Raw genomic sequence first — 13,576 nt, 5'->3', positions numbered from 1 at the left:
CCACACAGGAGGGGGAGGGGCCTAAGGAGGGGACAGAAAAAAGCATCAGAGTCCTCCATATGACTCTATGATGAGAATATGTGTGTTTGTATCAACGCTACGTGTAGCTGAAGAGAATCTCAATGTGAACTAAAGAGAGGAGAAGAACAAACTGGAGAACAGGAAACATGCAGCAGCAGGTTGATTAGAGCACGGAGATGGTAGAGGTGGCGTGCAGACAGTCTATGGTCGTGCAGCGATCACAGGGAATAAAGGTCACCACCCCCTCCCACTGGCCCCTCCCACTGGCTCCAGGTGAATTCTCCTGATTATATCCTGCTGCGTTCTCTTCAGAGCAAAGCTATGAAGACTGAAATCAAAAGTTTGAGTGAAGGAGAAATGAAAACATGTTGAAAAGAAAAGATTGAAAGATTCAGTCTGACGACGTGCAAAACTTCAAACTCATCGATCATCTGATGCAGCGTGGAATGTTTTACTCTTATTATCTTTGTTTTCGGTGTTGAAGTTTTGCTGCTGAAGCCGCTCTGTGTGATGCATTCAAAGACTTCTCTTAACATGCTCTCTATGAACATTTTCCCTCGACAGTTTCCAGAATAGTCTGGATTGAGCTGCTCTTCTTTTCTATACGTCTCACTGTGTTCTCGTCGTGCTTCAAGGCTAAAGCTGTCTTTGATCTCCAGCAGCAGCAGCTCTGAAATATCTTTAAATACAGCCGTTATAAATATGCACTTTACATATCACTCTCCAGGGGTTATCCAAGCGTTGGCTGGATTCATGCAAAGGAGTGAATGTAAATATCCTGAGCAGGAGAGGACGCCTGCACTGTGGAACATCCGACTGTTGTGTTGAGCTGAGGATGTCAGAGGACATTTTCAGAAATAGACGGGAGCTCCGGTAATAAGTGAGCCCACTCTGGGAAAGTTTTATTTTGGCTCAGAGGAAGAGGTTACATAACGCATGAAATATACTCCTGCTTTTCTTTTCTTGACTCGGCAGGACGAGGGCGAGGAGCAGAAACATCGCCTTAGTCAGGAAGTCACGCTGGAAGAAAACACTTGTTGTGTTTGTGTAAATAAAGACGCTGAACATGTTAAAGACACGCCCCTTAAATCAACGCCGTCGAGTCGTTCTGCACAAAACTCACAAAACTCACAAATCAGGGTCAAAGAAGAAACCAGACATAGAGAAACTAGAGCTGCAGGAGCCACTGTGTGTGTGTGTGTGAGAGAGAGAGGGGGGGTGCAGCAGAATGACATTTTGAACATGTAGTCTGAGTCGGTCACAGAGCAGGAATGACTGCACAGTTCAGTTCGGCGTTCTAAACATAACGCGTGTGAGTCAGGCGTGAAGTGGCCTTGTAAGGTTACTGAGTCAGACGCCATTTCTCCGTTCAGGTGATGTTACTCTTTCCAACAGCAGACTATGAGTCGCATCGCCTAACCTCAACTGCTAAAAAGAGCTTTTATTTGATGTGAGTTTGACCTTTGTGCGGGGGGGGGGGGGGGGGGGGGGGGCGTTTGTTTACATCAGCAGCGTGTGGTTGGGACTGAAATAACCGGGGGGTTTCCAGCAGACAGGAAGTGATGTCGTCTGCTCACTGTGCATGTTACATTACCAAACAGAGCAGAACATGAAGCACAACTCAGATCTTAACTCAGAGTCAGTGTTCCAGATATGAGAGCAGTTATCAGGTTAAGTTAAGTTCAGGTCTTACTGTTCACCTGTTATATGTCAGAATATGATGTTTATGTGGACTTGTTATACGTCACATATATATCAAAGTGCAGTGAGATGTTTCAGTCGGTAACATGTGAGTTTTTGTTCCAGGATGAACTCTGTGTTCACGGCTGTGGAAACAACAACGTGCATTTACATTTTCCCTGCAGCGATAACGTCCTCCACTTCCCTCTGCAGTTATTCACCGCGTCGTCTGTCCCCTGACAGCCCGCCACATTCGGAGGATATGTTCACGTCCAGCGTTTGTTTAAATGGTTACACATGTGGCACATCTGGGCCCGAGCCTGACTCATTACTCACTCCTTTATGTTCCATTCTCTGCAGCCATGGCAACTGCTGCATGTTTGGCAGAAAGCTTTTGAAGGCAGTGGAAAAAGAGAGAGAGCCTGGGGAGTGAGAGTGAGCGAGTGAGTGAGGGAGGGAGGGAGGGAGGAGTGAGGGAGGGAGGGAGGGGGGAGGGAGGGAGCTCTCAGTAGTTGGCCTACATCCAGTGTAATCATGCCATGGAGCTGAAATGAGGCCTTTGGCAGCACACCAGGTTTCTGAGAACAAAGATGTGAGCTTCTAATGTTGGCGCTGGGGCCTGCTTGGCATCCTTTGCCATTTCCCAGCAGCCCTTGCCTTGGCTGACTGCCAGCCCCCCCTTCCATCCCCCTTTTCACCCTCCGCCTCACCCCTTCCCCCCCCCTCACTGGAACTGCAAAGAGGATCAGAATAAAGAGAGAGGCTTGTTTTTCTCTGGCCCGATGACATCACCTCTGCAGCCTCCAGCCCACAGATTCCAGCCGCCCAGCACATTTTTCCCTCTCGCCGTCGACCCTCCATTTTATTAGAATTCCACCATTTTAAACTTTTATCACAGCGACAGTAATTCCTGACGCTGTTTCTGTCTCTGTGTGTAATCTCACACAGGTGGTCCATTCAGAAAAAATCAGGAACGCGTCCTAAACGTTTCACTGTCAGGATAAAACATCGAGCTGTGAATATGACAGACGGGAGTTTTATCTTTCAGAGATCCCCAAACTGTCTCTGCGCTCTAATCATGCTAAAAATAGAACTGTAAACAGGATATATATGGTGGTTGGGGTGCTGTGATAATCTCCATGGTTACCGCTCCCTCATGCCAACAGGAGCTCAGTGAAGCTGCACGTCAGCCGCTCCTTATTCTGAGCAGCTCCTGATCGGGGGGGGGGGGGACCATAGCCTGTAAATAAAGATGGACGCAGCATCAGTGATGTCACCTATACAGGCGCTTAAAGCCGGTTGATAGCGGGCGCCTTGTTAGCACATGGCGCTGCCACATGGCGCTGCCTCAGCTGATCCCGCCTCTACTCTGTAACGCCTCTGAGGACGGGACAGAGAGGGGGCCTCCTCATTGGTTACTGGATGATTTAGAAACGTCTGCGTGACCTTCAACCCCTCTGGATGTGATGAGACGCCTGTCTGTAACCATGGCAACGAAAATAAAACTGATGCAGGACGGAGACACGATCACAGACTCCATGATCAGAACAAGACCATAAAGTCGAGTGCTTCACTTCCTGTTCTGACCTCCTTCTCTGTGCGACATCACTTTGCTGCTCCGCTCTCGTCCTAAAGGGGGGCGGGGCGGTGAGCGGGGGGGGGGGGGGGCGGGGCAGGCAGGGCGGTGAGCGGGGGGGGGGGGGGGGGGGGGGGGGGGGGGTTATATAACACAGAGCCGAGAAACACCCAGAAAACATCCAGCGCTGCTCGCTGCGTCTGCACAGAACTTCAGAGAGAATCTCTGATGATTCCACCATGAATTAAAGATGGCCGATATCAAATTTAACAGGCTCTAAAATAACGCCATGTCGTCAGGCCAACGCCGCCGCCGCCGCTGTCACATGCTGGGTATTCCCCTGGCCGTCACCTTCCTCTCTCTCTCTCTCTCTCTCTCTTTAGCTGCTTCACTCAGACGAGGTCAGCGTGTGCTTCAAACAGCCAATCAGAGCGCTCCGTGCACGTCGACTTCACTCTGCGATGATTAAACATTTCTGCTGTTTTTAAATCAACGCCTCATCCTTTCATCGAGCGGGGTCACTTAATATCCCAGCATGCATCTTGCATAACTCAAATACGGACGGCGTGCAAAGCGATCCGAATCGTCTCAAAGTTTACATTTCTGTCGCCGTGACAACGCTGTGTGGTTATTCAACATCTAACAGATCGTAAACGTTTCAGAGGAAGACGAGTTCTGCGTGTTACCATCAACATTCTGCTGACTCAGCGCGGCGTCGTATCGACTCTGAAACGACCTTCAGCTGCAGCAACGCGTGGTCACCGTGCATAACGGCGGCGTGCAGGAGTTCACTAAAAACAAACATTTTCTCAGTTCTTGGCGTCGGTGACTTCTGTTTTTACTCGCCATGGTCGAGTTTAAATCGTGTTTGATTTGTTCTCGTGTAAGAGTCTCGTATCGTGGCGTCCCTCAGAGTGAAACCTGGTGACGTCTAAATGTTCAGGAGCGTGCTCGCCGCTCTTCTGGCAGCGCTACAGACCAGCAGCTGCACGGTGATTATCTGAGCTCGGTGGCGACAGATCAGCAACACGACTGCCTCGTTTTGTTTATGGAAACGCTTTGAAGAAAGGCCCGATGGCGGCGGCGGCGGCGGGCATGGAGCCAAGCGGCCTTCCCGTCCACGGGGCGAGGCGGATGAGGGTACGTGACTAAACATCTCACTTCCTCTTTCCTGCGTCACGTGGACCTGCACAAACACATCCTGCTCGGTGTCTGCAGGTCACAGACGCATCGCCTCACCCACGGCCCGGGGCGCCGCTGCAGCTCGCTGGAATGAGCCCAGGAGAGAGCGAGGAATCTGAACGGACACGCCTCCCCGCCACGCCACGCCTCCACTCTGACTTTAGGGGGTTTCTGCTGCGTGCCCTGTTTGGAGTCATGATGACTTCCTGTTTGCTTCTGACCCGCTCCACTCGCTCGCCGTGTTTCACTTCATGTTTTCATTTTGCTGAGCGCCACGATGAGGAACGTTCAGAAAATGTGGGCAGAGTTTTTGCTCATCCCCCCCCCCCCCCATCCATTCAACTTTACAGCAGGCTGGAAATCCCCTCCACCTCATGACAGAGCTTCCTGCTCACAGACTAATGGAGGCGCCGTTTAGCTTCCTCTTTATATCAACAGAGCAAGAAAGTCTGATCTCACTGCTGGGGGGGGGGGGGGGGGGGTATAACCCTCCTCATTATCATCCTGAAGATTGATTGATTTCATCTGCAGCATGTAAAGTCTGTTGACTTCCTGTACAGATGTTGTTATGTTGTTGTTGTTGTTGTTGTTTTTGTTTTTTTATGATCTCCTCTGGATTATTATCGCTCTACTTTTCTAAACTATAATTAAAAATATTGATTTTTTAGATTATTAAAAGAATAAAAAGAGAAACATGAGGCTCCTCGGGTCAGTCCTCATTCAGTGCATTAGCAGTAGTATTAGCATTAGCATTAGTAGCAGTAGTAGTAGTTTAGAAGGTCATGGCGTCACTGTGCATTGACAAAAACAAGCTGCAGCGAGCAGCCTGAACCGGATCCAGCTCTGAACCAGGACAAAGCAGCAGTCCTGCAGGAGGAGCCTCGTGTTAAACCTCCCCTGGCGGTTTGTTTCGACCCTGCAGCCACATTTTCCTTTGGCTTTCTAAAATGTGATTCCCGGTGCAGAAAGGCTGGAGTCGTGTTCTGTGCAGGCTGGATGATGAATGATAATAAAAAGAGGAGCTGTCTCTCCTGCAGTCCGACGCGGATCCGGGTTCAGTCTGGCACAGGTTCAAGAGCTTAAATAAAAATAAAAAGCAGTGAGTGACAGAGGCTGCAGTAAACCGAGGAGGAGGAGGAGGAGGAGGAGGAGGAAGGGGGGGTCTGTCGAAGAAATCAAGTCAATAGAAACTGAAGTGGAAGCAGGCGTTTAGAGCTCCGTGGTGACGTCACTGGTCCACATTGAGCCAGTAGTAGAGAGGCAGTGGAGATAGAGAGAGGAGCGCTGTAGTAAAGGACGCACCGACATGAACTTCTCCCTCTCTGCTCAATAACACGGGACACACTACCTGCGTGTTTTTCTGCCACGAAGGGAACTTGTTGTTTATCATCTTTTCAAGGAAACTCGGAGGAAGGCGGAGTAGAAGACACATTTTGGGCTTATTTTCGGGGGTCGACGACGAGTGAAATGTCGTCCGCGGCGGTCGCTGCTTCTTCCAGGAGGCAGTCGTGTTATTTATGCGACCTGCCCCGCATGCCGTGGGCCATGATCTGGGATTTTACCGAGCCCGTGTGCAGGGGATGTGTGAACTATGAGGGAGCGGACCGGATCGAGTTCGTCATCGAGACGGCCCGGCAGCTGAAGAGGGCGCACGGCTTCCAGGAGGGCAGGTCTCCCGGTCCGGGGAAGGCGCAGCTCTCCGGGAAGGAAATCCAGGCGATCAACCACGCTGCGGCGGGAGACCCGGGATCCCGGCCGCCGCAGCCTCTGGACCGATACCCGCTCTCCTCGGACCGCCCGCCCAGACTCGGGCCAGAGTACCCGTCTGGCAGACAGGCGAACGGCATCCCCGTCCCCAACGGATTTCCTAAACCCGACGAGCCTCCGGAGCTGAACCGCCAGAGCCCCAACCCGCGCAGGAATAGCACGGTGCCCCCCAATCTAGTGCCTTTGGTTAACGGGAGCATGCCCCCGGTGCACGCTGTCAACGGCAGACCGGGACAGATGGGGCTTCCCTCCTCTCTGGCGGCTGGTAGTCCCGCAGACATGGGCAAGAGACCCGCCTCGGTGTCCAGCAGCGAGCACGACCGGGAGGGGAAGGAGAAGCACCGGGCGGACAGTCTCACACCGGAGATCTCCGAGAGCCACAAAAACCGGGCAGACGCGGACTGGATGGGCAAAGGAAAGACCGTGAGGGACCTGATGGCTCTGCACACCTTCGACAACAGGTTCAAGAAAGACCATGCGGCCATGCAACAAAGAGTGATGGGATATGAACCGAGCGCCGCCGCCTCCAAGTCAGGTAGGCATCCAGGGGGGTGGGGGGTTCGAGTCCAGAATCCAGAATCTGTGTTTTAATGATTTTTATATTTGATTGTCTCCTTGAAGCTGGTGGAGTCCTGAAGGGGTTAACAGATCTTTATAGTGGTGTGTGTGTGTGTGTGTGTGTGTGTGTGTGTGTAACATGCATGTCTCATGTTGATCCCGGTCTGAGCTGTTAACCCTTTCCCTCCTGCAGACCGAGGGAAACACCCCCGCAGCATGAAGAGGAAAGCGTCGCCTGAGCCCGAGGGAGAGGGGACGGCCGCCAAGCTCAACGGAGAGGGACAGCAGTGGTTACCCCCCCCTAATGACGGACTCAAAATGCCTCCGGTGCCCCCGCCGAGCTTCGCCTCCCCCCCCTCCACGATATCCCCCCACTCCCGCACCACCCCACCTGAGGCGGCGCAGAACGGCCAGTCCCCCATGGCCGCCCTCATCATGGCGGCGGACAATGCAGGTGGGAACAGCTCCCCCAAGGACGCCAACCAGGTCCACTCCACCACCCGCAGGAACAGCAGCAGCCCGCTGTCGCCGTCCTCCATGAACCAGAGGAGGCTGGCGCAGCGGGAGGCGTCCGGGGCGGGCACCCCCCACGTGCCGGGCATGGACCAGGTGCACCCACAAAGCATTCCGGACTCCTCGGTACCCGGCAGCATACCGCTCTGCTGCACGCTCTGCCACGAGCGCCTGGAGGACACACACTTTGTTCAGTGCCCGTCCGTGCCCTCGCACAAGTTCTGCTTCCCGTGCTCGAGGGAGAGCATAAAGCAGCAGGGCGCCACGGGCGAGGTGTACTGTCCCAGCGGAGAGAAATGTCCCCTGGTCGGATCCAACGTACCGTGGGCGTTCATGCAGGGAGAGATCGCCACCATCCTGGCGGGAGACGTGAAAGTAAAAAAGGAGAGGGACCCTTGATTTTGGGGAGGGGGATCTGAGTATAAATATATAAATATCACATACATACCATCAAAACAACTAACGGACTTGTACATATTGGACCCAAGGGAAGAGTATACTTCGTAAACATGGTTGTATAATTTTTGATTTTTGAATACATTGTGTTTCTATATTTTTGAAGATAAAGGTATGTACTCATTATAACGGACTACGTTCCTCTTTGTTGATGTTTAACAGAATTCTTGATGTACTTCTAGGTCTGGTGGCAGTTCCTGTTTAACGTAGAATGTGACTAATGCTACTCTACGAGCACTTGGCAAACTGAAATGCTTTTAGCTGTACTTGTATGCACTTGTTTAAAAATTGCCAAATACAATTTCTGATCTTGTATGAACTGATCGTCTGAGCTTGCTTCATTTGAGTGAGAGAGTGTCACGGCGCCGTGCTGCTGTTGTGACGGCTCAGGAGACGTGATTTACAGAAGCTCCTGTTTCACGCTGCAGGACCGCCGCTCGCCGCGCTCACGCCTCCCGGCTGCACGGCTGCAGACACACTTTGTGCAGCACTGTAAGTGATTACAGAAAAAGGTGCCGAGTCATGTTCAGTCAGCTGGAATCTGTCGAGTCAGTAACGTGAGCGAGGGCACGATTGTCAACATGATTCCATAATGGATGCACAAATAAGCACCAATGCAGAAATGAACTCTGGGTAATATTTCAACTTAAATTCTGCTGCCACACATTTACGTGTTTGACACAGGTTTTTATTTCAGACTTTTATTTTGAAATCATGTTTGTTTTCATCACTATAAAAGTCTCTGATAGGTTAATCTTTTAAATCGACCTGAGCATGAAGCAGAGCGAGACACCGATCACTGACGCTTCACACTCTTCATCACGCTAAGGTCAGAGGTCAGAGGTCAGAGAGGCTGCCTCGCTCTCTTCACATGCAAACCACATTCAGCTATAATAAACATCACTTCAGTCCCTGTGCTGGAGAGCAGGCGGCGAGCAGCTGGTTAAGTGACACACTGCAGTGTGTGTGTGTGTGTGTGTGTGTGTGTGTGTGTGTGTGTGTGTGTGTGTGTGTGTGTGTGTGTGTGTGTGTGTGTGTGTGTGTGTGTGTGTGTGTGTGTGTGTGTGTGTGTGTGTGTGTGTGTGTGTGTGTGTGTGTGTGTGTGTGTGTGTGTGTGTGTGTGTGTGTGTGTGTGTGCTCCTGCAGACAAAGAAAGGTTCCTCGGTGTAGCTGACGCTGCAGCAGGCGGACGTGGAGATTAACATCTCAGAGTGGGAGAGACTCGCCGTTGCGTAATTATTTTCGACATAATCGTCTTCTTGCTCATGTTTTTATTCAGACTGCAGCAGATTGTTTGTTTGTTTGTTTGTTTGGAGAGGAGATGATGACCTCACACGGCCGTCGGCTTGTTGCTTCTCTTTGGGAGTTTTGACCTCAGAATGTGTTTGAAGTGTTTTCTCCTCAAAGACAGGACGGACTCTTTAATCAGCTGTTTCCTGTTTCAATGATTGATTTATCACGCCCCCCCCGCCCCCCCCCCCCCCCCCCCCCCCCGGACAGCGAGGATCATTCTGCCCTGAGAGCTTTAAAAGAGAGACATGAACATGAACATTCTTCATGGCGTCTGTTTGTGGTTTTGAAAGCAGCTGTTTGTTTCTTCTTCTTTGGAAACTTATCTTATCAGTTGGACTTTAAACGCAGCACAGATTGATAAACGCTCTGCCCGCCAACAGCTCGCCAACAGCTCGCCCACTCCACGCTCCTGCCTCACTGCTCTCTGACAGTCGGCACTTTGACCTACTTGTTCTTTATGACGGCGTGCTGGGAGACAAATTGCCACATAGAGTATTGCCGACAATATCTGATGATGCAACGAGACAAAAGAACATGTGTGTGTCTGTGTGTGTCTGTGTGTGTGTGTGTGTCTGTGTGTGTCTGTGTCTGTGTGTGTGTGTGTGTGTGTGTGTGTGTCTGTGTGTGTGTGTCTGTGTGTGTGTGTGTGTGTGTGTGTCTGTGTGTGTCTGTGTGTGTCTGTGTGTGTGTGTGTGTGTGTGTCTGTGTGTGTCTGTGTCTGTGTGTGTCTGTGTGTGTGTCTGTGTGTGTGTGTCTGTGTGTGTCTGTGTGTGTGTGTGTGTGTGTGTGTGTGTGTGTGTGTGTGTGTGTGTCTGTGTGTGTGTGTGTGTGTGTGTGTGTGTGTGTGTGTGTGTGTCTGTGTGTCTGTGTGTGTGTGTGTCTGTGTGTGTGTCTGTGTCTGTGTCTGTGTCTGTGTCTGTGTGTGTGTGTGTGTGTGTGTGTGTGTGTGTGTGTGTGTCTGTGTGTGTGTCTGTGTCTGTGTCTGTGTGTGTGTCTGTGTGTGTCTGTGTGTGTGTGTGTGTCTGTGTGTGTGTGTGTGTGTGTGTGTGTGTCTGTGTGTGTCTGTGTGTGTGTGTGTGTGTGTGTGTGTGCAGCACAGCCTCTACCTGTTTGTTCACTAAAACAGCCCCCTGTGTTTCCACAGCACAGTGCTCCTCCTGTGTTTCAGAGTAAGCGGTCTAATGGCTGCAGCCTGCAGACTCTTCATGTGAAGGATTCAGTAAACAGCATCCAGAGGAGAGGTCAGAGGTCAGAGGTCAGACAGAAGTGATGTGAGCTGTGATTCTTCTGATGACATGTTCTGTGTTTACTCTCTGTGTGTTCAGCACGCTGCAGCAGCTTCATGACTCACACTCTTTAGTTTAGGTGATGTGCTCTTTTCTTTTTAAGGGAGTCTGAGGTGAATCTCACCTGAACCAGAGAGTCCTGCAGCACGCTGTCTCCTGCAGCATGCTGTCTCCTGCAGCACTGCGTGCTCCATGCTCTTAAAGCTCTCATTGGCTGATTGAGTCCACACAGTCCTGTTCATCAGGCTGAGTGAAGTAACAGAGGGTAAACCTGTCCCTCCTCTAACGTCTCACTCTGCTGATGAGGGTGAGACATTAGTGAGCTGCTCACACTTCATGTTGTGTTTGGAGCATGAGGTGCATTCCTCCTGGCTCCGCCCTCTTTAGATAAGAGTGTGTTTGTTGTGTGTGTGTGTGTGTGTGTGTGTTTGATGTGTGTGTGTGTTTGATGTGTGTGTGTGTGTTTGATGTGTGTGTGTGTGTGTGTGTGTGTGTGTTTGATGTGTGTGTGTGTGTGTGTGTTTGATGTGTGTGTGTGTGTGTGTGTGTCACTCTGCAGCTCTAAAGCAGATAAGGTGAAGAGACACACCTGTGGTGAGATCGAGAGATCGAGAGATAGAGAGAGAACATTTATTTGACATGAAAACGTGGACTTGTGTGGATCTGGGTGCAGCCAGCTGTTTCTCTAATGATTCTATGTTTAGCAGAATAAATGAGAAGGCGTGCTCGTGCTGCTGTAATCCCCTGAAAGCGAGAAGAGACCGGGACGCGCCAAAAGCAGAATCTGCTCCACATTTCTCTCCCTGTACAACTGATCCGCTCGGTTAATTTTAGACCTGTCAGGCGAAACAAGGTCACAGCACATGTAGTATCGGGGACACGCTGGGATCTGCTGCTGCCTCTTTTCTTCTTTTCATCAATCAACGTTTCCCCCCGTGGCGTCCTGTGAGACCAGCAATGGCGCTTTCTCCCTCTTCTTATTCTGGAGCAACAACCAGCAATCAGGAGGAGAGCGTCTGAATCTGCAGGATGTGTCAGACTCCCCTCCTGGATCCTGGTCCTCACGGGGGGGGGGGGGGGGGGGGGGGTTTACACGGGGCCACTGTGGAAGGCCTGCACACGAGATGATTACGGTGCTGAGAGACCCGGTGACTGCAAACACGACATTTAGAGTCTCTCTCTGCACGACTCGTTTGAATCTCCACTGTGAATAAAAAAACATCGAGTTTAACAAAACAGAAAAAGAGTCCGGGCTGAGCTGCATGGCGGGGGTCGTCCCCCCGTCCCCCCCGGGTTTATGTTCTGTTCTCCCTCTCTTGTTGAAGATATCGAGCTAAACGTAGCGTTTATAAATCTGGGTATTCAGGTAGAAGTTCTTGTAGTTACTGGTTCATTTTATATCATGTCCTGCTTCCTGAGATAAGCCCCTCCCCCTCAGGTCGCTGTGAGGTGCATGTGTGACTTCAGGAGAGTGAACATGTTTCTGTTTCTCTGTTTTCTGCATAATCAGCTGCAAACTAAAGCGCGTCTTTCCGAGGTCGCACAAACAAAATGTAAATACCCACAATGCTTTGAGACATTCTGGTGACACATCTCCTCTACCCCTCTTTCTCCCTTCATGTTTGCGTCTGCATTCCTGCAAACACACCGTCATCATCTTTTCTCAACCTCATTTTCTTTTTCACTCTCCATGTAAGACGTACGTCTGCCCCCCCTCCCCCCTCCCCCCTTTACGCTCACTCTCCATATTCTTCTATTCTGTCGTTCTGCTGTGAATCGAGTCTGTGAAATGGAAATGAGGACTCTCTCTCTCTCTCTTTCATCCTCCCTCTCTTTCCAGACATCTATCTCTTTCCAGACATCTAAACCAGGCTATGCCTCCAATGTTTTTCTCAGATCTTGGAGTGCTGCCAAATCTTTATAAGTGGAGCAGAGAGAGAGAGAGGGAGAGAGAGAGAGAGGGAGAGAGAGAGGGAGAGAGAGGGAGAGAGAGAGAGAGACAGAGAGAGGGAGAGAGAGAGAGACAGAGAGAGAGAGAGAGACAGAGAGAGAGGGAGAGAGAGAGGGAGGGAGAGAGAGAGGGAGAGAGACAGAGAGAGAGAGGGAGAGAGAGAGAGAGGGAGAGAGAGAGGGAGAGAGACAGAGAGAGAGAGAGAGACAGAGAGAGAGGGAGAGAGACAGAGAGAGAGAGAGAGACAGAGAGAGAGGGAGAGAGAGGGAGAGAGAGAGAGACAGAGAGAGAGGGAGAGAGAGAGAGGGAGAGAGAGAGACAGAGAGAGAGGGAGAGAGAGAGACAGAGAGAGAGAGAGACAGAGAGAGAGAGACAGAGGGAAGAGAGAGAGAGAGAGAGAGACAGAGAGAGAGAGGGAGAGAGACAGTGAGAGAGAGGGAGGGGAGGTGCAGGACAAAAAGATGAAAGCAGAGAGGATGAAAAAAGAACAAGGAAGAGTGATGAGGACAAAGCAGGAGACTGATCCCGCAGCATTCGTCCTCTTTCTCATATTAAAGTCGACCAGCACAATCCCTCTTTCTTTTTTTCTGCTGAGCAACTACTGGCTCTGGATCAGCTGATAAGATGGCGTGCTGCTTCTGTGCTGAATGAAAAGTAGGAGCGAGAGAGGGGAATGTTATCTGCTGCCATCGAGAACAGAGCTCTACACATTCTCAAAGACCTAAAGACCCTAAAGTCATGACTTCCTGTTCCAGATGTATATTTTGGGCCGGTGGGCAGGGCAAGCTGGTAGTAAGATGCTTGTTGCCACCTCTGACACGGCGAGCTAAAGTTAGCTTAGCCGCCAGTGAGAGCAGAGCTAAAAGTAAACATGTGAGCAGCTAGCATGGCCACGAGCTGTCCGCTTTCTGTGTGTGTGTGTGTGTGTGTGTTAAAGCACAGCAGTACCCCACCCCCCCACTGAAACTGTCTGTATGCAGATTGTCTGATGAATGGCCGGTTTCTGGGGTGTGTCAGCAGATCTATGCTGATGCATTATGGGATGTCTGTTCCTCCATCGGGCCTCATGAGCCAGAGACGACAACCGCCAGTTCAAGCTCTACCACCTCTCACCAGACATAACTCTACCACCTCTCACCAGACCTAACTCTACCACCTCTCACCAGACCTAACTCTACCACCTCTCACCAGACATAACTCTACCACCTCTCACCAGACCTAACTCTACCACCTCTCACCAGACATAACTCTACCACCTCTCACCAGACATAACTCTACCACCTCTCACCAGAC

General features: G+C 51.0%; 1 protein-coding gene across 1 annotated transcript; it reads left to right on the top strand.

The window, feature by feature from the left end:
- Nucleotides 1–5,632: 5,632 nt before the first annotated feature.
- Nucleotides 5,633–8,072, top strand: irf2bp2a (interferon regulatory factor 2 binding protein 2a). Its single transcript, XM_061039378.1, has 2 exons — nt 5,633–6,761; nt 6,978–8,072. Exons 1-2 carry the CDS (start codon nt 5,927–5,929, stop codon nt 7,694–7,696), a joined length of 1,554 nt encoding a protein of 517 aa, XP_060895361.1. The 5' UTR covers nt 5,633–5,926; the 3' UTR covers nt 7,697–8,072.
- The last annotated feature ends 5,504 nt before the right edge of the window (nt 8,073–13,576 follow it).

Source organism: Labrus mixtus, chromosome 6, assembly GCF_963584025.1.
Source record: "Labrus mixtus chromosome 6, fLabMix1.1, whole genome shotgun sequence".
In the NCBI taxonomy this organism is placed as follows: Eukaryota; Metazoa; Chordata; class Actinopteri; order Labriformes; family Labridae; genus Labrus; species Labrus mixtus.
Note: the sequence above shows the minus strand (reverse complement) of the source record. Positions and strands in the feature narration are given on the sequence as shown.